Genomic DNA, 27,393 nt, shown 5'->3' with positions numbered 1-27,393 from the left:
TCCTCGACTACTATTCCCTTCAGTCACACTGACTCCATTATCTAGTTCCCTACAGGCTTTCGTACTACCTCTTTTCTGTCCAATATTTGGTTCCCATCCCCCTGCCACATTAGTTTAAACCCTCCCCCGCAGCATTAGCAAAAGCACCCCGGAGGACGTTGCTTCCAGTCCGGCCCAGGTGTAGATGATCCAATTTGTAATAGTTCTATCTTTCCCAGAACCAGTTCCAATGTCCCAAAAATCTGAACCTCTCCCTCCTGCACCATCTGTCAAGCCACGCATTCGTCCTGGCTATTCTTTCACTTCTGCACTGACTAGCACGTGGCACTGGTAGCCACTGAGATTACTACCTTTGACTCTACTAACTATATAGTCAAAAAACTCCAGTAGATTTGTTAAGTGTGATTTACTATTTGTAAATTCATGATGCTTTGTCCAGTCCCGTTAATGATTTTCAAATGTTCTGATATGAAATGCTTTATAATAGACTCCAACATTCTCGCATTTACTGGTATTGAGCTAAATGGTCTGTTGTTCTGTGTTTTTCCTCCCTCATTTTTTCAATAATGGGGTTACATCTGCGACCCTTGAGTCTGAAGGAACTGCTGCAGAGTCGATAGAATTTTTGGACAATGGCAAAAGAGTTACAGCATGTTTTAATTCCTCTACATTTCGTGTCTAATTATTAAGGTTGGATCCGTACAAAGTCTCTGACTCAAAATTAGAGCTGGAAACTTATTCAGTGATTTCTTGATGCTGGATAATTATCCAGCTTTCTGGGCAATTCCTTTGGAGTTAGCAGCATGGGATCTTTACATAGTCCCAAAACGCAACTGTAGTTTACAGTTCAGCAACATCAAGTTCCCTCTTGAAAGACCTGGGCCTTTGTCAACACTTAATAACAGAAATTATCCATGTTAGAACCTGTATTGCTGCAATTATTCTCTCCGAGCAGTGATGGAGTTTATAGCATTACAGTTGTGTGCCTCATCTCAGCTTCAGCTTCTCTTCAGAGAAAGTCTCATGCTCCAGCCAACTCTACTCCTCGCACTTTCTCCTTGAAATGATGACTGTGAATTATTTTTAGCCTATTAAAAACAAGACTTATATCAACATCAATTTTCTGTCCTTAAAACCTGCTCTCTATTGCTATTCTTTTTATCACATGTTATTTAATGACATTTTGCAACTACAAATGTCAATATCCTCATTTCTATTGGAAGTCAGCAGTATAAAACCTGGGGTGAGGGAAGAATAAACTGGTGAAGTAAACTAAAGAAGAGCTTGCACTTTTGTGACTTCAAGATATTCCAGAATGTTTTAAATTGTAAAGAAAGACTTGCACTTATTCATGGCTACACAACCAATACAATACTTCTGAAGTGTGGTCACTATTTTAAATAGGAGAGATAGCGACCAATTTGTTTACAGCAAGCTGCCATTAAAGTCAATGAGTTTATGACCAGATATTCTGGTTTGGCACCTTCCTTGAGATAATATAAATATTAACCAGAAAACCGGGGAGAACTCCTGCTGTTTTCGAAATAGTGCCATTGAATCTTTTACATCCAGTTGAGAGCAGTTGGGGGTCTCGATTTATTGCCTTCATTCGAAAGATGGCACCTCTGATAGACTAATGCTCCCTCAGTAGCACAGTGTCAGCCTGTACCATTTACTCAAGTCTTTGTTGGAACCTGTACCCACAACCTTCTGATTCAGAACTGACCACACCTTATGAAAGTATATGTTTGTTAAAGCAGAATTGCTATGGTTTATAAATGTGCCTTCTGTGTACATAGTTTATAAATTAGCTTCTCATTTTTCTGTAACAGGATTATGTCTACAAATGAAGTTTTATCAAGTAACCTATCAGAGTCAAATAGTGTACTGGAACTGCCAAGTACATACAGCTTACCAAATATAAGTGAACAGCTGATGTTTGAAGATATTGTCAGAAAACATTCAGATTCTGTTGTTATCACTTCTGCCTCAGCGACGCCCATTACAAATATAGGTATGTAACAGACTTTAATAGATGTTTTCATTAACATAATGAATTGCATAAATTTTACAAAGGGTAAAAATTATGTTCTGGTAATTTTGGATGAAAAATAAAGGTAGTTCAAAACCAGTATCATGGAAGTATCAAATGAATATTTGTTGTGAAGCATTGACATTCCAGGAAATATTGCAATAAAGTTAAAAGACCCTTTTACACTGCACAGAATTAAAATTTCAAAATAAAACAAAATAAAACACAAAAGCATTTGACCCTTAAATTTATAAGGCAATGGGAGAATATAACACTGGTAGATTTGGTTTAGATGAGGCACAACATAATTTACAGTGATAAAGACCATTCAGTCCTTGAAAGTGATCCTGACAATCTCCCATTGCAGCACCTAATTTGATTCTTAAATTTTTCCAGGATTTTTACCTCCACTTGCCTATTCAGGACGAGCTAAGTAATATTAGTGTCCCAGTGCTCCTGTCATGGTTGAAGTCATGAAGTCCTTATGTCTGTCCGATATAGCAAATGGAGAGAGATCCTTTCCTTCCGGTCAACATTCTCCTGTACTGTTTTTGTCACCATTCCCTGCTGTTAACCAGTTATGTTGAGTATTTTACCACATGCAAAATCATGTTGGCACCCTGTTTACTCCACTAAGAGTGCCCATATATGATCAGGAAGGCTGAAGTGTTTTACAGCCTTTTCTTAGGAGGACAGTTCTCCTTTGGGATGTTCTGCAGTGGCTGCTTGCTGTTGACATCTACCTAGGAGGAAGAAATTTGAGAGAAAGCAGGGTAACATGTAGTGGCCAGTTGTCTTCAGATGTAGTTTGATATAAAATTTCCTATATCTTCCTTTTGGTAAAGTGCAATGTCAAAATGATACTTGTCACCTCATGCTTGCTTGTTACAAAATATCATTTTGTTGTTTATACAGCATTATTGTTCATTTAGATGCAATCAAGGACATTGATGACTATTATAAGTTGTTTCAGACTGTAACAGAAATTTATGTAAAGTTATCACTAAATAGCATTGATCAAATGGAGTGGCGCAATGTATCACTTTATGTTCCAGTCCTGATCTGTTTTTCTTGTGCTGTGGCTAGATGATGCATCTATCTGGAAAAGGTTTCTCTTTTAGCAAGGTACGTTGGTGAAGTTACACTTACAGCTTTTAAACTCTCTACTATTTGATTCCACAACTCAAAGAAACTTGGACTGGAGATTACGTTGACACAATTCGCACACTTATTTGCTGTACTGCTTCAGTGCAATTTATTTAAATGTGGAGGCTGAACAATAATCACAAATGTCAAATATTATTAATTTTAGATGTGATTTCTCATTCTTTAAACATAGCTCAAATTAAACATTTAAAGGTTCTTTCTTATCAATTTCTTGTTTTCCTTTCTTCCATTCAACCTTCTTTATTCACTTTCTCACTCACCTGTCACATAGCTATCTATTTTCCATACTAATTTGGGCCTATCAATTTATTTCTATGTTCCTACTATAAAGGAGGTTTCATGTTGTAAGCAACATTATAAAAACGTTATTCAGTCAAACTTGTTGCATTTATTGGGTTCTTACCCCTTTTTATTTCATAATGTTTAACTCTTCTTAAAAAAGTGATTTACATTATTCAACCAATTCTTTTGTTGAACTGAGATGATTGAAATTCTTTAAATGTTTTTGCCACTCAAGCTGATAGCATATCCTTCCAGTCAAGTTGTTTCTGGTGATCGCAAATGAAACACTGTAAAACAGCAAGTAATCACAGATTATCCCATATATGTGATAGTGCTTCTTTCACTAGAATTGACCTAAAAGACTATTCTGGATAAAGAATGCTGTTTAGTTTCTTACTTGGAATCAAAAATTTCAACACACAAAGAAATAAATTGTTCTATCATACCTGCACTAATACGATCTCTTCAAATGAGAACAATTTATTTAAAACACAGTTGCCTGTTCTTTTCTTGTGTTGGTTAATATTTATCTGCTTTAGCTATGAACATATGAAAATGCTAAACAGACAAAGGACTCCTAATCAATGATACTTGCCCCTCATGTTTAGGTTGCCTGAAGTATTGTGATTAGACACAATGTACCTGCTAGTAGCCGTATAATCTTCAACTCACTCGTGAACATGGTGCCAGGTAAGCCAGTTGCTTTGGCTTGGATGGTGTCAAGCTTTTTGAGAATTGAAAGGAGCTGCACTCGTACATGCAAGTAGGGAGTATTCCCCTGACTTGTGTTGTGTAAATGGTGCACAGACGTTTTGGAGTTGGGCCCAACCTCTGATCATCTCTTCTCACCGCGGTATTTATATGGTTAGCCTGTTTCAGTTTCTGTTCAACCATAACTCCAGGATCTTGACAATGGACGACCCAGTGATGGCAATGGCATTGACTACCAGTCAGCAATGATTAGATTCTGCCTTGTTAAAGAAGGCATTTATCTGGCATTAGTGTGGCATGAATGCTGTTTGACACTTGTCAACCCAAGCCTGAATATCCTCCAAGTCTTGTTCAATTTGGACATGGACTACTTTCAGTATCTAGGGAGCAATTCACAACAGTCAGTGAATTTCTTAAGATGGAGAGAAGGTTATTGATGAAACAACTGAAGCAGGCTGGGCCTGGATCAGTGCTTCTGCCAAAATATCCTGAAGCTGAGATACAGCTAAGAAGCTGCGGAGTGAATCAAATTGGATAAAAACTGGCATCTGTGATACTGAGATCTTCCAGGAAGGCAGAGATGGATCATCTACTCTGGCTGAAGGTTGTTTCAAACCTTTCTGTTTCATCTTTTGCACTGAAATGAGTCTCCCACACCTCCCCCACCCTACATATTTAGGGATATTTGTGGGCTTCTTCCTGTAATGAGTTTTTTGATTGCCCACCATAATTCACAACCAGATGTAGAAAGGCCGTGTGGCTTAGATTTGATCAAGTGGTATAGAATTGCTTAGCTTTGTCTATCACTCACTGCTTATGCTGTTTGGCATGCAAATAGTTCAGTCTTGTAGCTTCACAAGGTTGATCCACATTTTTAGGTATGCCTGGTGCTGCTCCTGGCATGCCCTTCTGCACTCTTTATTGAACTAGGATTCCCCCCTCAACCCCGGCTTTATGGCAATGGTGAAGTGAGGGATACACCGGACCATGAGGTTGCAGATTGTGTTGGGGGTACAGTTCTGCTGCTGATGATGACCCACAGCACCTCATTGATGCCCAGTCTTCAGTTACTAGCTATGTTCAAAATCTGTTGCATTTAACATGGTGAAAGTCACAAAGGATGGTATCCTCAATGTGAAGATGGACCTTCATCTCTACAAGGACTGCGTGGTGATCACTCCTCCTCATGCTTTCAAGTGCAGATTCATCTGACTAGGCACAATGATGAGCATGGGATCAAATATGTTTTTCCTTTTGTTGATTGCCTCACCATCTGCTGCAGACCCTGTAATGCCCTTTAGGACTGAGATAACTCAGTCAGTACTGGTGTAGCCAAGCCACTCTTGGTGATGGACATTGAAAGCCCCCATCTAGAGTAAACTCTGCACACTTTGCCTCCCTTGGTGCTTGCTCTGCAATGAATACTGATTCATCAGTTGAGGGGAGATGTGGTATGTGGTAATCAGCAGGAAGTTTCCTTGCCGTTGTTTGACCTGATGCCATGAGATTCCATGGGGTCTACAGTTAATGCTGAGGACTCCCAGGGTAACTGACTCCCAAATATATAACACTATGCCACCATTTCTGCAAATTCTGGCCTGCCAGTAAAGCAGGACCTACGCTGATGGTATGGTCTAGAACAGTCATACTCACAAAATTCCAACTTACAATGACAACTTTTTGCTTGATGAGTCTGTGAGACAGTTCTCCTGATGTTAGCATTAGTCCCCAGGTATTAGTACGGAGGACCTTGCAGAGTTGATTGGTCTGGGTTTGTCAAAGTTGTTTCCGGTGCCTAGGTCTATCCCAGTCTGCCTGTCCAGTTTCACTTTATTTTAGACATCTTTACAGTTAGATACAATTAATTGGCTTTCTAGGCCATTTCAGAGGCCAGTTGATAATCAATCATATTGCTGTGGATCTGGAATCACGTAGTTCAGGATGGCAGATTTCCTTCCCTAAAGAGCATCAGCAAACCAGATACATCTCTATGATAATCATTGTCATCAACAGTCTTTTAATTCCAGAGTTTTTAAACACTCAAATTCCACCATCTTCCATTGGAATAAGGCCCCCTGTTCCCAGAATATTACCTTGGTCTCTGGATTACTTCATCCAGTAACAATGATACTCCACTGTCACCTCCCCTATTTCTTTTTCCAGCGAGTCGTGAGCCTCTGAAGAACATTGTTGGATTGGCAAACGTTGGCTTTCTGGATACCTTCAAAGGAGAACAAACTTGCCCTTGATTGCAACAGAGATCACAACACATACGTTAATATTTAATCTGAAGCAATCTGAACTGGTTTCAATTGATTGTTTCTGGCACCTCTGTTTCTTTGGTCTCTCGCAGGAGGCTATGAGGTTTAGTAAGTCAGAAATAGGATGTTGATAGTGACAAGGTGTGTTTAGCCATAGTGCTCCAGCCATCATAGTATGAGGTGGGCTTGATAGACCTTCCAGCCTTTTCCTCCCCATCATTTTTGAGTGCTTGTACCTTATAAAGCTGATCCTTTTAGTTCTTTGCTCTAAAATCCTAGCTCAGCCTTGTACACAAAATAACAAGATAATTCAGGATGAGGAAGGCCATTCAAAGCCTTGCTGCTGCCTTCTCCATGGCAGAAATTCCTGCTCCCCTCTGCTCTACTGTACTTCGTGGATGGCCCCAATATGTAACAGTGGTTAGAACAATGAACTGTACTGGTATATGCATATTTAAGGTACTGTACAGCATAAACACAATTCTTGAAAATTCAGCAAAAGATCCCACAGCATCCTGTTTGTGTCTGTGATATTACTTCTCACGGCTTCAACACGGTAGATCATATTTACTATGTTTTACTGACAAGTAAAGTAAGTTGAAGGGAGTACTTTCTGTATCAAAAATAGTAACAAAAATGTTTTGCAAGAGAAACTTATAATTGAGGCCTCCATTTCTCAAATTTGCATTGTAGACAGGAAGTGCCTGTTTATGTCATCAGTACTATTTGTACTTTGTGCCAGATGGCTGGAAAATCTGCGTATGCCTGATCCCATAAAAAAAATTCTGCTGGCTAGAGTTCAGCTGTTCATTTGACTGCTTTTAATCTATAAAAAATATATTTACAATCTGTGGAGTTGGAAACCCTACGTGACCCTGTCACTTTATGCAAATATGGAGCGCTGCTTTCCTTTCTCCAATTAGGAGAATTGTTGTCGCTAACTTAGAGCAATACACAAATGCTGCGAGTCAATTGTGTTCAAACGTAATGGGGAGAATTTTACCAGCCGCTTTAATTGTTGGAAGCTGTGGTAGATTGGCTCTCTGACCACATCTCGCCATTGGTGAATCTTTACCAAAAATAAGAAGAGGCTCATATGGGTATTCTGCTTCAAGGAGGTAGGCAGCCAGTTAGAATATGCAAAACCGCTATTAAAGGCCAACTTGTCAAAATGTTGCTGTTTGTTCATGACAGATCAACTCCCTCACTCCCCCAACCTTCTAGAAGTTTACAATTGTGTTAGGAAGTTACTGGGGATTAGCTTCTCTGTGTTTTTGTCATCTATTATGTAATGTTAGTCAATGTTGATTTTAGTTAAATTATTACAGTAAACATCTTGAGATTTGTATGATTCTTTTGCATTTGGCGCTGGGAAATTTATGACTTTTTTTAAAAGTTATCCACCTCCATAGGAATCATAACTCCTTCTCTGCTTTAAGGAGAACAATGTTAGTTTCTCTTTCTGTCCTTGTGACTACAAGAATAAATCAGAGGCTAGGAACCCTGCAGCAACTTTGTAACCAAGCAACTTTATGAACCCTTCACCCCCGCCCCTCCACAGCTGGCCCACAGTTTACAAGGCATAAGTTTGGAACGTGACTGGTATACTGTCCACTTGCTTGACAGAGTGCAGTTCTGACAATACTCAAGAAGTTTGACACCATCAAAGTCAAAGCAACCCATTTGATTGACACCACATCCATAAATATTCAGTCGTTCCACCACGGACACATAGTATTCGCAATGTATACCACCTACCAGATGCACTGCAGAAATTCACCAAGCCTTCTTACACAGCATCTTTCACAATCGCTACCAACTAAAAGGACAGGGGGCAGCAGATACAGTGAAACATCACTTGCAGAGTTCCCTTCCAAGCTACTCACCATCTTGACTTGGAAATATATTGCTGTTCTTTCAGTATTAGTGTATGAAATTCCTGGAACTCCCTCCCCAACAGCAAATCGCCTGCAGCAACTGAAGAAGGCAGCTGTTCACTACCTTCTCAAGGGCAATTAGGAATGGACAATAAAATGCTGGCCTATGAATGAATGAATATAAAAAACCTGAATGTGAAGCTTGGCATACAGCACTTAAGTACCTAACTATTGCTTGATCTAGCAAGCTTTCTTGTTGGCCAGGGAGGAGACTTGATCATGCCAGCCCCAGCTTTTTGGGGCACAGAGATTGGCTTGTGTCTCTATTTATAAAGGATGAACTGTTTTTGCCGTCTTCTCAACTTGTCTTGCCACCAACAATAACATTATGCAGAAACCCCCAGGTCTCTGCATTAGATTTCATCTGTCATATAGAATCATAGAGTTTTTACAGCATGGAAAGTGGTCCTTCGATCCATTGTATCCACGCCAGTCATCAAGCGTCAACTATTCTAATACTATGTTCCAGCGCTTTTCTCTAGATTTGATTGCTATGGGGTTTGAGTGTTCATCTAAATAGTTCTTAATTGTCTCGAGGATTCCCATCTTTGATTACCCTTTTAGGCAGTCAGTTCCAGATACCCTCGACCCTCTGGCGAAAAAGACTTTCCTCAAATCCCTTCTAAACCTTCTGTTCTTTACCTTAAAATTGTGCTTCTAGGTTATTGACATGTTAAGCAAGGGGAAAGATGTTTCCCAATCTACCTTATCTATGGACCTCAGAAATCTGTACCACTCAATCAGTTTCCCTTCAGCCTTTCCTGCTGTTTAGAAAACAACCCAGCCTACCTAGTCTCTATTCGTACATGAATTGTTCCAGGCCAGGAAACACCCTGATGAATTTCTTCTGCACCTTCTCCAGTGTAATCACATCAATCATATAGTGCGGTGATCACAACTGCATGCAGCACCCTAGCTGTGGCCTATTGGTTATATACAGTTCAGTCGTTGTATTCCATGACTTGACTAATGAAGGCAAGTATTCCACATGCCTTTTTAACTACCTTATCTACCTATGCTGCTGGCTTCAAGGATTGACGGATGTAGTCGCCAAGGTCCCTGTCATCCTCTTACAGGGCCCCACCATTCAGTTCCCTGACCTTATTAGTCCTCCAAAAATATATCACTACACACTCTTCGGGATTAAACATTATTAGCCACAGTTCAGTCCATCTGTAGTGTCCTATAGTCTAAGGCTTTCCTTCTTGCTGTTTACCACACCATCAATTTTCACATCAACTTTGAACTTATTGATGATACTTCCTGCATTTATGTCTAGGTCATCAATGTACGCAATAAACAGCAAGGACCATGTGGAATGCCATGGGCTTTCAGGCACAAAACACCCTTCGACCATTGGTCCCTTATTTTAGCATTCAGCCAATTTTGGATCCAATTTGCCAAATTGACCTGGATCCCATTGGCTCTGAGCTTCTTAACCAGTTGCCATGATACACCATGTCAAAAGCCTTACTGAAGTTAATGTAGACTATAGTACCTTGAGCTCAAGTACCATGCATGCAACAAAAAGTTAGGTTTGGTTTCATGGTTCTCTCCCCAAAACTTTACCAATTAAGATAATCCAGTGTGTATCTTTAAGTCATATCATTACTATGATCTCTCTCTTCCATTTATGTTTGTAAAATGTTTATTTTATACAATAAAGAATGCCATTTGTTACAGTCGAAACTGATATGCTGAACTAATCAGAATGGCCTGCCCAAGGGGTATCACAGAAACTTATGCAGTTCAGGAGTGAAGTCAACAGGATAGGTGCACATTGAGTAACACAGGCTTTTGATACCATATATAATTATGGACTGGACATCATACCATATAACATGTCTATCTTTTACAGACTAGGCAGTCATTCCCATAGAACAAACTCAATAGCAACTTGTGCTGTTCTTGGAAGCCCACGTTACCCTGGTGCATCCCGAGCTTCAGAGAAAAATATTTTGGTAGGGTTAGAACATAAGATGTGGGAGGAAGCTCGTGTGGAACATAAATATTGGAATGGAGCAGATGAGTTGAATGTCCTGTTTCTATACTGTACATTCTTTTAATAGTCATTTTACCTGGAAAACTCTACAAATAACTAATGAAGTCTGAAATAGCCTGTTTATCCCAACTAATCAGCAGTGAAACTAAATCCTGAACTGTCATCCAGTAAGATGTAATTTACACAGAGATAAGAGGAAGTGGCAATCTATCTTCAATTTGTCAAATCTAACTTTTAAAATTGAAAGCCTGAGAATCATTATTTTGCTGTAATGATACCTCTAAAGTTAGGAAATGAGGTTGTAACACATTCATTAACAGCTTAGAGATCTAGAATCACAATGACGGAAAGACATCAGGTAGCCTTCATTCTGCTAAAATATTTCTGTATATCACATATTGCACACCATATTCTTTGCCGTGATATTTACTTTAATAACTTGAATGTATAATGTAAAATGCTGACAGTGGGCCTGTGTTCTTGAAGTGAATACTGTTGATTTTCAAGTGATAGATTAATAATTTTAGAAAGATGATATGAAAATTGTACAGCCAAGAGTTGAGGCTGAAATTATTTGGAAGCTAGAAATAGCCCTGTTAGCAGTATTATCTAGCATCATTTAACATTTATTAATAGCAAGGGTAAAATGATTCACATGAGTCATAATGGCACCTCTATGATTATAGAACATGCTCAGTTGGTATATGTTTGGAAGAATCATGTTTCAATTTTCTATTGATAAATATTGTTATAAGCTTATTTGGTTCCTTTACTGGACAACACTAAGATTGTAAATCTTCTTAAACATCAGATCAGAATAATCAGCTGGAATGAATAAGATATACAACTGATCCTCCTACCTGCAACAGGGATAAGAAATTATGTGATGTCTTGTAGTTTGAATACAGTCGATGATTTGATTTATTATTGTCACATGAACTGAGATACAGTAAAAAAGTATTGTTTTTATGTACTATTCAGACAAATCATACCTTAGACAAGTACATTAGGGTAATAGAACAGAGTGCAGAATATAGTGTTACAGCTACAGAGAAGGTACAAAGAAAGATCAACTCTGATGTATGAGAAGTCCATTCATAAGTCTGATTGGTTAAGAAAGCATTTAACCTGTTTGTCTTCATTGCTCAGATTTTTGAGTATAAGAGTTAGAATGTCATGTTGAGGTTATACAGAATGCTGGTGAGACTTCTTCTGGAGTATTGATTGATTTATTGTTATCAAAAAAACAGTGAAAAGTATTGTTTTGTGTGCTACACAGGCAGATTGTACCAGACAAAGTACATCATGGTAAGAAGCTGCTCTTGAATGTATTCATACATGCATTGAAACTTTTATATCTTCTACCCAATAGAAGAGCGTAGTAGAGAATATAAACAAGGTGGGAGGTGTCTTTGATTATGTTGGTTGCCTTCTTGAGGCAGCGGGAAGTATAGATGGAGTATATGGATGGAAGGCTGGTTTGCATGATTGACTGGGCTGAGTTCACAATGCTCCCTAGCTTTCTGCAGTCTTTGGAAGAGCAGTTCCCAAACTACTCCCTGATACATTCCAATAGGATTCTTTCTATGGTGAATCTGTTAAAATTGATAAGAGTTCTTGGGGACGTGCTAAGTTTTGTTAGCCTCCTGAGGAAGTAGAGACATTGTTGTGCTTTCTTGATCATCATGTTGACATGAGTTTACCAGGACAGATTGTTGGTGATCATCACTCCCGGGAACCTGATGCTCACAACCATCTACACCTCAACACCATTGACGCAGGCAGGGATGTGTCCTCCACTCTGATTCCTGAAGTCAGTGACCAGCTCCTTCCTTTTGCCGACATTGAGAGAGAGATTGTTGTCTTTACATCATGTCATTGAGCACTCAATTTCTTTCCTGTATTCTGTCTCGTCATTGTTTGAGATCTGACTAACGATTGTGGTGTCAACCTGTAAATGGAATTGTAGTGGAATTTGGCCACACAGTTGTGAATTGTCTCTGGCTCTGGTCGTTCTGTTATAGGAAGGATGTTATTAAGCTAAAGTGAGTTCTGAAAAGATTTACCAGGATGTTGCTAGGGATGGAGGGTTTGATTTGTAAGGAGAGGTTTGTTAGGCTGGGTTTTTTTTCACTGGATCATAGAAGATTGAGTGGTGATCTTACAGAGGTTTATAAAATCATGAGCAGTATAGATAAGGTGGATGGCAGGTGTCTTTTCCCTAGTGTGGGGGATTTCAAGACTATCGGGGATATTTTTAAGGTGCAAGACTTAAAAATTGATTTGTGTGTGGAATAAACTGCCAGAGAAAGTGGTGGATGCAGGTACAGTTACAGTATTTAAAAGAAATTTGGATAAGTTCATGAATAGGAAAGGTTTGGAGTGACATGGGTGAGGCACAGTCAGGTGGGTTTACATTAGTTTACGATTATGGTTAGCATGGACTGGATAGACCAATGGTCCTGTTTCTATTGCAGCGAGGAAAGTGCTGTTCTTGAATTGGTTGGTGTATGTTTTCAAATGTTTGTATTTTCAGCCTGATGGAAGAGAGTGGAAGAGAGCATAACCTCAGGGAGCAGAGTTTTTGAATGTGTTGGCTGCTTTCCCAAGGCAGTGGGAAGTATATAAAGTCAGTGGAAGGAAGGCTGGTTTTCATGATGGACTGGGCTTCATTCACAACTCTGTGTAATTTCTTGCAGTCTTGGACAGAGCATTTGCCGTATCAAACTATGATGTACCCAGATAGGATGCCTTCTATGGTACATCTATAAAATTTGGTAAAAGTCATTTGGACATGCCAAATTTCCTTAGCCTTCGAAGAAAATAGAGGTGTTGGTGTGCTTTCTTGGCAGTAGCATTAATGCGGATGGACCAGGACAGATTGGTGATATTTAGCCCTAGGAACTCGAAGCACTCAACTATCTCCACATCAGCATCTGAAATCCAACTGACTATGGTGGTGTTATCAATAAGTGCGTGAATGGAGTTAGAGCTGAATTTGGCCACATATTCGTTAGTATATAAGGAGAATAGTAAAGGGCTGAGTGCACAGCCTTGAGGACCACTGGTGTTGAGGATTATCGAGGAGGAGGTGTTGTCGCCCATGCTTACTCATTGCAGTCTGCGGATCAATAAGTCAAGGATCTAGTTGAAGATGGGGGAGCAGAGTCTGAGGTTGCAGAGTTTGGAGATGAATTTGACTGGAATTATGGTGTTGAACGTGGAGCTAAAGTCAATAAATAGGAGTCTGACGTAGATGCTCTTGTTATCCAAGTGCTACAGGGATGAGCCTGGGGAAAGGGAGATGGCGACTGCTGTGTATCTATTTACAATGTTAGGCAAATTGCAGTCGATCAAGGCAGTCTTGAAGGCTGGAATTCATGTGTGCCATTACTAACCTCTTAAAGCATTTCATAATGATGGATGTCAGAGCCACCAGGCAGTAGTCATTGAGGCACTTTGCCTGATTTTTCTCTGGCACCAGGATGATAGTGGTCTTCTTGAAGCAGGTGGCACCCTCATTTCGGAGTAAGGAGAAGTTAAAGATGTCTGTGAATACTCCTGCCAGCTGGCCTGCACAGGATCTGAGTGCATGGTCGAGGACTTCATTCAGACCAGTTGGTTTCCATGGGTTCACCTCAAAAAAGTCAATCTGATGTCTGTGACAGTGACTGTGGGTACACGTGCACCTGAGGCTGTTGGGGAAGGAGACATCATTTCACTGGCCATCTGTTCAAAGGAGCACAGAATGCAGGGAGTTTATCGGGGAGGGATGCATTGTTATTTGCGATTCTGCTCGCTTTGTAGCCCATTATGACTTAGACTTAGAAGAATGGCTTAGAATCCCTATTGTGTGGAAACAGGCCCTTCAGCCCAACAAATCCACAATGACTCACAGAACATCCCACCCAGACCCATTCCCCTATAACCCACCTCATCTACACATCCCTGAACACTATGGGCAATTTAGCATGGCCAATCCATCTAGCCTGCACATCTTTGGACTGTGGAAAGAAACCAGAGCACCCGGAGGAAACCCATGCAGACACTGGGAGAATGTACAAACTCTACACAGACGGTCAGCTGAGAGTGGAATTGAATCCAGACCCTTGATGCCCTGAGGCAGCACTGCTAAACTACTGAGCCACTGTGCCGTATTTCGTGCATGCCTTGCCACAATCGACTTGTAGCCGTGTAGTTAGTTTTGGGACTCCAGTTTAGTCTGATATTGTCTCTTGGAATCCTTGATGGCTTTGCAAAGATCATACCGAGATTTCTTGTACAGGTCAGGGTCACTCGACTTGAACTCTTCAGACCTAGACTTCAGTTGGGAATGGATCTCCCAGTACTTCCAAAATTTTCAGTTGGGGAACACTTGGATTAATTTTAAGACGGAAAGAACTGCAGATGCTGTAAATAAGTAACAAAAACAGATATTGCCAGAAAAGCTCAGCAGATTTGGCAGCATCTGTGCAGAGAAATCAGAGTTAATGTTTTGGGTCCAATGGACCCTTCTTCAGAACTGACAGTAGCTAGGAAAATGTCAGTTTATTCACAGAAGATAGGGTGGGGGAGGAAGCAAGGAGTAAATGATAAATGAGGATAGAGAGAGAAGAACAGTTTGGACAAAGGAGTAGATAATGATCTGGTTAGGAGTATGAACAGCTATTGATGGGGACTGTTAGTGGCTAACAATGCGTTTTGTGTAATAACAAACCATGTGATAACAAAGCCGGTATGTGGGGTTTGGTGAAAGGACATGGGAGAGCTCAAGCCCTAAATTTATAGAATTCTATATTTAGTCAGAAGGCTGAAGGATGCCCAAGCGGAAAATATGCAGCTATTCTTCCAGCTAACGTTGAGCTTCACTGGAGCACTGCAGCAAGCCTGAGGCAGAGACAAAAACAGAAATTTCTAGAAAAGCTCAGCAGGTCTTGCAAGATCTGTAGAGAGAAATCAGATTTAACATTTTGGGTCAAGTGACTGTTCCTCAGAACTGCTGAGCTTTTGCAACAGTTTCTGTTCATGTTTCTGATTTACAACATCCACCGTTCTTTCAGTTTTTACTGAAGCAGAGATGTTGGCCAGGGAACACGATGATGTAACAAGTTGTGGAGCCGGATGAACACAACAGGCCAAGCAGCATCTTAGGAGCACTAAAGCTGATGTTTCAGGTCTATACCCTTCATCAGAAAAGGGGGAGGGGCAGCGGGTTCTGAAATAAATAGGGAGGTGGGGAGGTGGAGAGGAGACAGACAAGTTAAAGAGGCGGGGATGACAAGAGAGTTGCAGTGGGAGAGAGATCCCCTGAGGTTTGTCCGGAGGGAAGCGGGTAACTTCTTCAGGTTAGGCATCCCTGGAAGAGGCTTTGCAGTGAGGTTAAAATTGTATCAGAGATAATGGGAACTGCACCATCAGCTACCATTAGTTCTGACGATGAGTCATTTGAAACATAGAATCCCCACAGTGTGGAAGCACGCCCTTCGGCCCAACAAGTCCGCGCAGACCCTCAGAACACCCATTCAAACCCATCCCCCATAACCCACCTAATCTACACATTCGGGAACACTACAGGCAATGTAGCAGGGTGAATCCACCTAGCCTGCACATTTTTGGACTGTGTCAGGAAACTGGAGCACCAGGAGGAAACCCACGCAGAAACAGGGAGAATATGCAGACTCCACACAGACAGTTGCCCGAGTGTGTAATTGAACCCAGGTTCCTGGCGCTGTGAGGCAGCAGTGCTAACCACTGTGCCACCCAGGGTCATTACCTCTGATGTTTCTCCACAGATGCTGCCAGAACTGCTGAGCTTTTCCAGCCATTTCTGTTTTTGACTCGGATTAATGTCTTTGGCACGCAGTCCTCTACACACTTAGCTTCTATTTCCTGAGGAGGTGGTTTGTGTATTTATGCAAAGGATGTTTTAATTCTAGTTAGTAATATTCATATAATCAAAAATATTCCCCAAAAATATAACACCTCAAAAGTAATTGTCAAAAATCCAAAATCTAATACGTACTTATGATTAATGGTTGGTAAACTGGTCACTTATCTGTCAATGACAAAGAAAGAATTTGCAATTATGTTGGGATAACACGGTGTGAAGCTGGATGAACACAGCAGGCCAAGCAGCATCAGAGGAACAAGAAAGTTTGACGTTTCGGGTCGGGATCCTTCTTCAGAAATTATGTTCTGTTATTTCTCATCTACGTGTATCCCATTGTGCTTGAAATCCACCTAATTGTTCATTCACCTCCTCAATTCACTTAGCAAGAGCACAAAGTTAGAAGGTACAGGAAACACACACACAAAGCAAAATACTGTGAAATAAAAATAAAAATGTTTGACATTTTCAGAACGTTTGGTGGCATCTGAGGAGAAAGAAACGAGTTAACGCTTCAAGTCGATATTGTCTCTTGAAACTGGAAAGTCAGGGATGTAACGGGTCTTAAATAAATACCAAGTAGTGAAAGTGGGGTTGGGGACAAAAAGAACAAAAAGAAAATGTGGAGGTGGAGGATAGAATGATTAACTGACAAAAGGAGATGTTAATGGGACTGGTAATGAAAAAAAAAGGTTGGTCCCGAGGTGGTGTAAACAACAGAACTATTACCCAGAGGTAGTAAGAACTGTAGATCCTGGAGTCAGAGATAACACAGTGTGGAGCTGGAGGAATGCAGCAGGCCAGGCAGCATCCGAGGAGCAAGAAACTTGATGTTTTGAGTCAAGATCCTTCTTCAGAAATGGGCATCCTCTGGCTTGAGTGTTCCTCCAGCTCTGCACTGTGCTACCTCTGACTTGAGCATCTGCAGTTCTTACTATCTCTGAGTAAGTTATAACCCCGCTGCAAAGCAACTTCCAAGGATCCCCACCTTGAAGAAGTTCGCTCCACCCAGAAAGACCTCAGTGGATCTCTCTCCCACCGTAACCCCCTGGTAACCACTTCGGCCCATTTCTGAAAAAAGAATCCCGACCAGAAACATCAACTTTCCTGCTCCTCTGATGCTACCTGGCCCGCTGTGTTCCTCCAGCTGCACATTGTAGAAACATTACCAAGAGCTGTTGTCCGGAAAAGATGGTAGAGTACTGAGGACATTAAATTTGTGAATTCAGTGATGAGTTTGGAGGGCTATAAAGTGCTTAATTGAAAGGAAGGTGCTGTTGTTACAATCCTTGTGGGTAAACTGGAATTCAAAATGACACATTGACCAAATAACTTACAAAATGAATAAATTACAACCAGGGTTTAACTTTATATCACAGTTATTTTAATTTACAGTGATTCCATTTTACATTAAATGTTGATTAACCATGGTGGCAGATTCACTCTGTGGTTAGCACTGCTACCTCGCAGCACCAGGGATCAAGCTTGATTCTACCCTCAGGTGACTGTCTGTGTGGAGTTTGTACATTCTCCCCATGTCTGCGTGGGTTTTCCCCAAGTGGTGTGGTTTGCCCCAGCAGTCCAAATATATGCAGGTTAGGTGGATTGGCCATGCTAAACTGTCTATAGCATCCAAGGTTTTGTAGACTAGGTGGATGAGCCATGGGAAATGCAGGATTACAGAGATAGAGTGGGATGCTCTTCAGAGGGTCGGTGTGGATTAGGTGGGCCAGATGGCCTGATTCCACACTGTAGGGATCCTATGACTCTTATGAAGTGACAAAGGATAATTTAAATAAAAAGACAAATTTCACATGAAATGGTCAACATAACAATTATACATCTTACAGGACCACAAGTACCTGTAACATAAATGACACCATCTAATGGTCCAAAGTTCTCCAACTCATTTTTGGTATGTAGGATCTTTACTTCCCCACTCAATCAGTTCAGGACCTGAGTTGTCTTCACTAATATTTGTATTGTACCAAAGTTCTTGGAGATGGTCATCATCTAAACTGCACAATTCTGCTGAATCGGTTGATTTCCTACAACCTTGATGGCACCAATTCCCTAGGGACTGCTTTATCTGACGCTTTTAATAACCCTTATTAAATAATAACCCCTGTGAAATAGTCTTGTTAGTTGTAGCAAGACTGAAACAAAAGCCAGTACAATGTTTCAGTTTACAATCCCCACCCTAACCCAGTGTGCCTTTCTGTCCAGTTTAATTATATTGCAAATGCACAGCTCCTTGTGCGTGTACCTTTTGTTCTCCCTCTGCTGCAGCTCTTCTTTGTGTCTGGCAACGTTGTTCTTTTTGTTCCTTATCTTTCTTTTTATGCATCTTCAAAATCGAGACACCATGTCACATGGACCCTTTTATGTTTGATGCAAACACGTAACTCTTTTTAAAACTTACCTTTTAAACAATTGTAGTTTTCTGAAACACTTTAAACAAATTACAAACCTTTAACATACTGCTTCTTGGTCAAAGGTTATTATATTGTTGCTTGAGCTTCTTTCATCTTCATTAGAACATCGTAGGAAGCTAGCACCATAGACATCAATGTGGGAAATAAAAATTGAAAATTTTGGAAATAAACTTCAGGTCTGGCTGCATATGTAGAGAAAGGAACAGAGTTAATGCTTCAGAACTGTGATCTCAAAATTGAAATGTTAGCATTGTTTCTCTCTCCAAAGAAACTGACAGAACTGCTAAGTAATCCCAGCATTTTTTATTTCAGATTTCCAACATGTGCAGGAAGCGTTTTCCTTTTGAGACCAAAATGACTGTGGGTCAAATAATTAAAATGTCAAGGCTCACACCCATATCACTCCTGTATTGAGTAAACCTTCTGAACTCAACATCAAATTCAAAGGCTGGCAAATTAATCATCAGTCCGTGCACTACGTTAGTATTTTCTTGAGACCAGAGCGTAAATTGTGCCCAGTAATGTCGATTCTTTAAAATGTTCATAGATGGAAGAGTAATTTAATTCCTTCCAAGTTTCATTATGAAATAAACAAAGCTGAGTTCTACTCTAGTCACACCGCTTAGAAGTTGAAATCTGTGTTTTAATGAGGCTGTTATTTCAGGTTATATTAAAACACTAGAAAATTTGACTTGGTTTGATTCTCCAAGACATACTTGTTTTAACCAGGATTTGATTCAGTTTGTCAGGAGCACAAAAGCTGACGTTTCCGGCCTAGACCCAAAGGGTCTAGGCCCAAAACGTCAGCTTTTGTGCTCCTGAGATGCTGCTTGGCCTGCTGTGTTCATCCAGCCTCACATTTTATTATCTTGGAATTCTCCAGCATCTGCAGTTCCCATTATCTTTGATTCAGTTTGCATCCTTGCAGAATTTACTATATAGATGTTAGTAGGAAATATTTTGTAAATTTTGAAGAAATTGAGAATAATGCCAATTTGTTCACTTGTACAAAGGGTAAGGAAATAAATGTCATGTTTTACTTATTGTTCAATAAAAATTAAACATTTATTTTTGTGGCTCACGATTTTTGTTTCTGAAGGCTCCAGGTTCTGTCACATTTCTGTTGCCCAATTAAAAGAGCAAGCAGACAACCTACTGGCAGGTCAGTGCCAGTGCTACTTTTGATGCATCCAAGGGGAGTGATTTAAGCTTGGCTCAGGCAGACATGTCCATTAAATTTTCATCTGAGTAAGATAAAATTTGGAATGAGAACCGTGCTTTTAAGCCACCTAGCTCATTCAGGGCTTCTTCACTGACACGAGTTAATTCTTTCAGAAAAGAGGCTGTAAAGTTAGATTCATGAATCTATCTTGTCCTCAGAATGGTTTGTGAAATTGTGCAGCTAGTTTAGTTTTAAAAACAATTATATAATTTAAACAAGATTAAAAATTAGTTTCTTTGTACCATTACAGGATGCAGGCTTTTGCTGGCTAACTCATAATTTATTCCCCATCTTTAATTGCCTTTGAGAAGATACTGCCTTCTTGAACTGCTGCAGCCCCTGGTGGTTAGGTACGGCTACAAAAATGTTAGAAGTTCCAAAACTGTGAATTGGCAACTGCAAAGGAATGGTGATATAGTTTCACATCAGGTATATGGCTCGGAGGGAACTTAAAGATAATGGTACTGTCAAACATCTGCTACTCTTGCCCATCAAGAAAGTAGAGATCATCGATTTGGAAGGTGCTGTTGTGGGAATTGTGGTGAACTCCTTCACTGCATCTTGTAGATGGCACTAAATGCTGCCATTGTGTATTTGTGGTGGGGGTCAATGAATACTGAAGAGGGTCAGTTAGGGGGTGATTAAACAGGCTGCTATGTCCTGAATGGTGTTGAGCTGCCAGGGATGTGGGTTCCATGCCAAACTTTGGGCAACTGTCTGTGTTGAGTCTGCATATTCTACCCACGTCTGCGTGGTTTCCAATGGGTACTCCGATTTCCTCTCACATTTCAAAAATTTACAGGTTATTTGGATTGGCCATGCTAAATTGCCTGTAATGCCCATGGTTAGGTAGATTGACCATGATAAATAAGGGGTTTGTAGAATCATAGAATCCCTTCGGTGTGGAAGCGGGCCATCAATTCCACAGTGACCCTCTGAACAGCATCCCACCCAGACCCACCCCCAACCCTAGCTCTGTAACACTGCATTTCCCATGGCTAACCCACTTAGTGAGCGTATCCCTGGACACAGTGGAGCAATTTAACATGGCTAATCCACCTAACCTGCACATCTTTGGACTGTGGGAGGAAACCCACACGGACACGGGGAGAATTGTTCAAATTCTGCACAGACAGCCGTCCAAGGCTGGAATCAACTTGGTTCCCTGGCACTGTGGGGCAGCAGTGCTAAGCACTGAGCCACATTGCTGCCATTACAGAGATAGGGTGTGGGATTTGGGACAGGTGGGATGCTCTTCTGAGGACTAATGCAGACTCGATGGGCCAAATGGCCTCTATTTGCACTGCAGGGATCCCATGATTCTATGATTCTTGACTGCTGTTAGGATTGTAATAATTCAGGCAAGTGAATCTTGGAAATGGTGATTGATGGTACTTGTATGGTGCATGTATTCTTTGCTGCTTGTTAGCCCAAGCCTGAATGTTGCCTAGGCCTCGCTGCATATTAAAACAACCAGTGTCTGAGTGAACCTTCCCAATTTGTTATGTATAAATCGCCACCAGTTAACTTTAATTCAGTTACTTATTCTTACAATTGATTAAGTACTGAAGCAATAATTTACTGTTATTACATGTGGCAACCAAAATAAGAGCTCTCAAGTAATCAAATGAAGCCTTGCAACTCAACTTGGCTATTATCCAATTAATGGTGGAATTTAGCTATGATTCCAAACAACAATGCCTGTCTCTTAAGTATCCAGAGTTTGATTCTTGTGCAGTGTCATTCTTTAAGTTCTGCCAAGGAGATTCTGGTGTTGGATTCTTGTACACTTTTCTGTCTTTCAAGTTTGTGATGTGACATTATCGATGATCCTGTAGATTCTAATATTGATTACCCTTCTGGAGACCTCAAGTCTGTGGCTTGGCTTCTTAACAGAAGGAGATCCTTGTTCCTTGTCACGATCAGTATTAGCTGTTTAAAACAGCCTGTGTTACAATTAACTCCTTTACTTCAGGACATGCAAGCAGTCTTCATTGCCCATATGTCACAACACAGCAGGTCACTGAGCAGTGTCGCCTCCACTCTTCTAGGAAACAGCTTGTTTATGTTGCTTTGACTCCTTTTTCCCCAGGGACAGTTAATTAGCATGTCGTTTTAAATTCCTTTAAAACACTTTCTCTTTGATCCTTTCATCTTGGGAAACAATTTATTCCAGAAAGAGTTATTGCTGATCTTCTCAATGCATGAAATATAAAAAGGATGTTGTTAAACTAGAAAGGGTACAGATAAAAATTACAAGGATGTTGCCAGGATTGGAATGTTTGAGTTATAAATAGAGGCTGGACATGCTGGGACTTCTTTCCCTAGAGCGTCAGAGGCTGAGGCATGACCTTATAAAGGTTTATAAAATCATGAGGAGCGTAGTAAAGCAAAGGGACCTAAGGGGCAACTTTTTCACACAGAGGATGGTGTGTGCGCTGCATGAGCTGCCAGAAGAGATGGTGGAGGCTGGTCCAGTTACAGCATTTAAAAGACATCTGGATGGATACATAAATGGGAAGGGTTTAGAGGAAAATGCACAAAATGCTGGCAAATGTGACTGGATTAATTTAGGATATCTGGTCGGCATGGACGAATTGAACTGAAGGGTCTGTTTCCATGCTGTACATCTCTATGACTCTATGAGTAGCCAAGGCTTTTTCCAAGGGTAGGGAAGCCCAAACTAGAGGGCATAGGTTTAAGATGAGAGGGGAATGGTTTAAAAGGGATGTAAGAGGCAACTTTTTCGCACAGAGGGTGATGCACATATGGGATGAGCTGCCAGAGAAAGTGGTAGATGCGGGTACATTTACAACATTTAAAAGTCATGTGGACAGGTACCTGAATGGGAAAAGTTTCCAAGGATGTGGATCAAACACAGGCAAATGGGACTATATCGGTTGAGGATACCTGGACAGCGTGGATGAGTGGACTGAAGGCCCAGTTTCTGAGATGCATGACTCTATGAAGTCCTTAAAGTTGTGACGTTTACATTGTCACAAGACGGATTCCCCCAAATCATTAAACTCTTGGGCAAAGAGGGATACATTCGTTCCCCTTCCTGATCACCTAATCCCTCAGTTGGTTGCAACTGATTTAAAATTTAAAATGGATCCTTCCTTTGTGGACTTTTTTTCGCAAACTAAATTCATTCAGGTTTTGAACAGGACTGATTTAACCAGGTTTTCTTGAGTTAGTATAAGAGTGAATTCACTAGTTAATAAATCCAAGAGCAAGTACTCATGTAACACATGTACACAGATTAGAACTAAGCAGTGAATCCAAAGAAAGTTAAAAGTTTTTTTTAAAAATACAAATGGGTTTCTTTGTCTTTCTTGAAGAGTACGTCCTGGACTGTTGCAGCCATTACAGACTGTAGCAATTCTGTGATTATTTCTGTGGTGCAGATGGCACTGGCATTGGGAGTTGAGCAGTCTGTTCCAGAATTTGCTTACCCTGATGCACTCCGGCCACATTTCACACCAGATTAACAACTAGCTGAGCTCCTTTCTCAAGTTGCCTTGAGTGGTTCAAATCTTATTGGCATTTACTATTTTGTTCCTTAATAGCTTCCAGCAGTTGCTGGTTTTACACTCTAAATGTTCTAATCAAAGTTTAGCCCAGTTGGTTGCTTCCTTTGACTAACTATGTAGCCTTTTCACCTTCACTTTTCTTGTTGTTTGCTTTTAATCTTGGACTGCTTTCACCTTTTGGTTGAATATATGTCCAGCTTGAGTTGTTTCATTGGAGCGTGATTACTGAAATTTATTTCTGAAAGGCTATCCTGGGAATAATATATATTTGTTTTTTGAAGGAACATTATTTGCACCAGCATTACTATGAGCTCAAACTAATGTTTTGCAGCTGCTCCTGTGGACTTTCGTCTGTTTACAAGTGCAATGCTCCAGATTTTCCTGTAAACTGGCAACCTTTTCATTAGATTGATGGTACACATCTTAGGTTCACCCTGCTTCTTATCTTTATCTCACAGCACTTCAATTCATCTTTGTGAATTGAGCAGAGTTAATCCTAAAGAATTTATCCTCTCAGAAATGGTACTTCCAAATGTATTACTATCCTGAGCTGATTGTTTCACCTTTACCTCTTCAACTTTCATGTTCCAGTCCGCAGCAGAGAGCTTAAACTTTAGCTCCACTACTACAGGAAACAGTGAAGCATTCTGTTCTTCTTTCATGCTCAGTTCTGCATGTGTTTCTTAAAGAATCTGCTGCAATTTCTGTTGTGCCCCTAATGTCGGACTGATTCCACTGGTCTGCCAGTCCTGGATATGATTGGTATGAAATCGTGACATGCTGGTATGCTGCATTTGCTAGCCCAATAGTGTCTACCATGTAGAACATCTTTCCAGGCAGATTGTTTGCACTTGCATTCCAGCACTGTTGATCCTACACATGGAATTGGTGAACAATAGTTTTACATTCATATGTGTAGCCGTATCTTTACTTCTCTGTGGGTACCTTTTTTAAATTTTACGTTGGCACTTGCCCTGTGTTAATATTTGCCAATAACTAATATTCATCAGTTTCTGAGGACGGATGATTTGTAATTTCGCAAACATTTCAGACAAAATGAAAGCAATGATGTTTTCCACAAAGTTGACAGCGAGATATGTTCAGCAATATTTTACCTATCGTGGACACTACCAGATGTTGTTTTATGGCATGCATAGGCTTTTAGTGAGAACTGAGATGGCCTTTATTGGACTTTGAAGGGACTCCACATGCACAGTCTGTCTGGGCCATTGAGTGGCTCTTTGTAGCTGCCTCAGCCATTGTCCTACCACACTGACTATACCAATGGCTGTTTCTGCCACACACCTTGCGAAATTGATTGAAAGCTAAGGATTTCCTTGGTTCATGCAGAAGGCCACACCTCCTACATATCTTTCGGTGTGTGAATTTTCTAGTGACTGTGCATTGTTAGTGGGGCACTTTGGGCATGAATGAGTTAAGCTATAAATCCACATGAAGTTAAAGCTGCGATTAGAATAAGATGGACAGTTTTAGTTAATTTCATTAGCAATGATCATATAAATTATTTAAGATGCATCTTTCATTTAGTATATTCAAGAAAGTAGTCACATTAAAAGAAATTGATTTAAACCAAATAAACACACTCAGATGCTGGTACAGCAGACAGTTTCTGTGAAAATTCAACATGGCTGGAGCAACACTAACCCTGAGGCCTAATTTGGAAATGGAACATGAGGATGACGTTATACCATGCTGAGAAAGACAAAACAATGGGATTTGTTCAAGGTTGAGAATGAAGGATGGGCTTCAAGGAGATAAGATGCCACCTGGGAAGATAGAGAGTAGTGGGACCAGAGGTAACAGGCACCTTGCCACTTTTGGATTATGTGAAAATAAACAAGGTATTTATCTTAAACAGATCATTTTGAAAATTGAGTAAAGTACTGCCTACATGACTTACAATGTATTAAAATCTGATGAATCCTCATTGAGCTTGAGTGCTACCTTCCAATCTTTTCTGGGGTAGACTCTCGCAATGTTGGCTCAGTAAATTATTATTGAACTGTACCACGTGGCTCCTGAGATTATTTTGAAAGAAAAAATCTACAACAATCAGCTGTGGACCTATGAGCTTCATTGATTTGTCAGGATTGCTTCATACTTATATCCATCGTCAAGTAGCCTGTCAAAGCTATGTTTTTGATTTGTCTTGCAAGCCTTTCTGGAAAGCTTCCATAGGGATGGATGCAATCACAAACTTAACAATTCTGTTTGCCACTTCCCATGTAATGAGCCCTTTCCTCTGAATCTGCTCACAAAGTGGTCTATGGATTCTGCAGGCTTCTATCTAAATTAAATAATTTCTGGTTGATGAAAATGGATGCTCAGTCTTTCTCAGAACTAGACTTATAAAGAGATCCATATCTTTTAGGGATCTTTTAGCTGTTTGACTGTTAATCCTGATGTGTTATGCCTACAAGAGATTATCATTAAAATTTGTTAAATAAATCTTAGTGAATTGACTTCCTGCATTAGACACACCCAAATCCAAAAAATATTGCTCTGAAAGCTGTTTAAATGTTTTAAATTTTGGTCGGCGGTCTGGTGTTTCCCAACTCATCCAGAGAATTTATGGATATTCTGGAAATACGCTTATGAGCTTCCTTTCCTTGCTATTTATATGGGACACAGCCTAATCACTGACCTTCTCAAGTGAGATATATTGGCCTTTTGATAGGGATTTGGCTGTTAGCTGTATTTTCAACTCTTGGCTGTAATGAACTAAGATGTTGGGAGTTGCCTTATGTGCTTAAACTTCCTATGACATTTCCTTTTCCAACTATAAGTTACAAACCTGGTTGCTGATAGCACTGCATCAGTACCTGCACCTTGTAATATTTCATCTTGCCCCTTGTACCTGGAAATGGATTAGCCCCTTCATCATCTAAGGCTTTCTGCATTTCTTTTATTTTAAATCAACCGTGTAGCCTTTCAAAATACACTTTTTCCAAAATAAACTGTCTGTGATTAAAATTGTTACTGGTATTTTTAATTTAAACATTATCCAATAAAATTTAGAAACTGTTCAGTCACGTAGAACTTCAGTTTAATAGTAAAAGGACAGAACCAAAGGCTTTGTATCTAAGTGCGCAGAACATTCATAACAAAGCAGATAAATTGACAGATTAGGTAGAAATAAATATAGATGATCTGATGGCCTTTACAGAAACATGGCTGCAACATGACAAAGGTTGAAACCCAAATATTCAAGGGTACATAACATGTCAGAAGAATATTTAGGAAATTTAGGCAGAGGTATCAGGATAGCTGTCGATTAAGGATGATATTGGCACAATAGAATGGGATGACCTTACTTTTTTTTGCATTTTTTAAATCTTACATTATTTTATAAATCAGTTTTGAACAGTAAAAGATGCATGTGACACATGGAGCACGAAAACCAACAGCTTATTGGCAGCAGTGATAATTAAATGATGTTAGGTGACATACACACAATAATAAAACTTGCTGGAAATATACTACGAGCTTGTGAGCATCAAGTCAGCATTTCAGTGAGAGCTCATCCTCAGCCATTTGGGTACTCCCTTTGAAAACATTGTGCTGAATTCATTCTACACTGAAGTAGAATTAGTTTGTGTAGAGGTAAGTAATAGCAAGAAGTCATTTGTGAAAGCAGCTTAAAGGTCCCCTAATGGTAACAAAACAATAGGGCAGGGTATGTAGGAAGAAATAGTGGGGGTTTGTGATAAAGCTACACCAATAATCTTCGGTGATTTTAATCTACATACAGATTCACCAAATCAGAATGGCATGGGTAATGCAGATAGTGAGTTCCTAGAGCATTTTGGGACATTTTTTCTCAGAACAGCATGCTCTAATCTAGAGTCACCGAGTGAGTAGTTTATTTGAGATCCAGTAATGTGCAGCAGGTCTGGCTTAATT

At 40.1% G+C, this 27,393-nt stretch overlaps 1 protein-coding gene across 8 annotated transcripts in view; it reads left to right on the top strand.

The window, feature by feature from the left end:
• Positions 1-27,393, top strand: part of LOC125455079 (shieldin complex subunit 1-like) — an 83,853-nt gene that overhangs the window by 13,062 nt on the left and 43,398 nt on the right. For 7 of the 8 annotated variants that reach the window (XM_048536619.2, XM_059648345.1, XM_059648344.1 and 4 more), the window contains one exon: positions 1,833-2,014. In XM_048536619.2, coding sequence (XP_048392576.1) covers positions 1,837-2,014 — 178 coding nt within the window. In that variant the 5' untranslated portion in view covers positions 1,833-1,836. Of the gene's footprint in view, positions 1-1,832; positions 2,015-19,026; positions 19,730-27,393 lie in introns of those variants that run through there. The other variant, XM_048536621.2, reaches the window with a different exon arrangement.

Source organism: Stegostoma tigrinum, chromosome 9 (genome assembly GCF_030684315.1).
Source record: "Stegostoma tigrinum isolate sSteTig4 chromosome 9, sSteTig4.hap1, whole genome shotgun sequence".
In the NCBI taxonomy this organism is placed as follows: Eukaryota; Metazoa; Chordata; class Chondrichthyes; order Orectolobiformes; family Stegostomatidae; genus Stegostoma; species Stegostoma tigrinum.
Note: the sequence above shows the minus strand (reverse complement) of the source record. Positions and strands in the feature narration are given on the sequence as shown.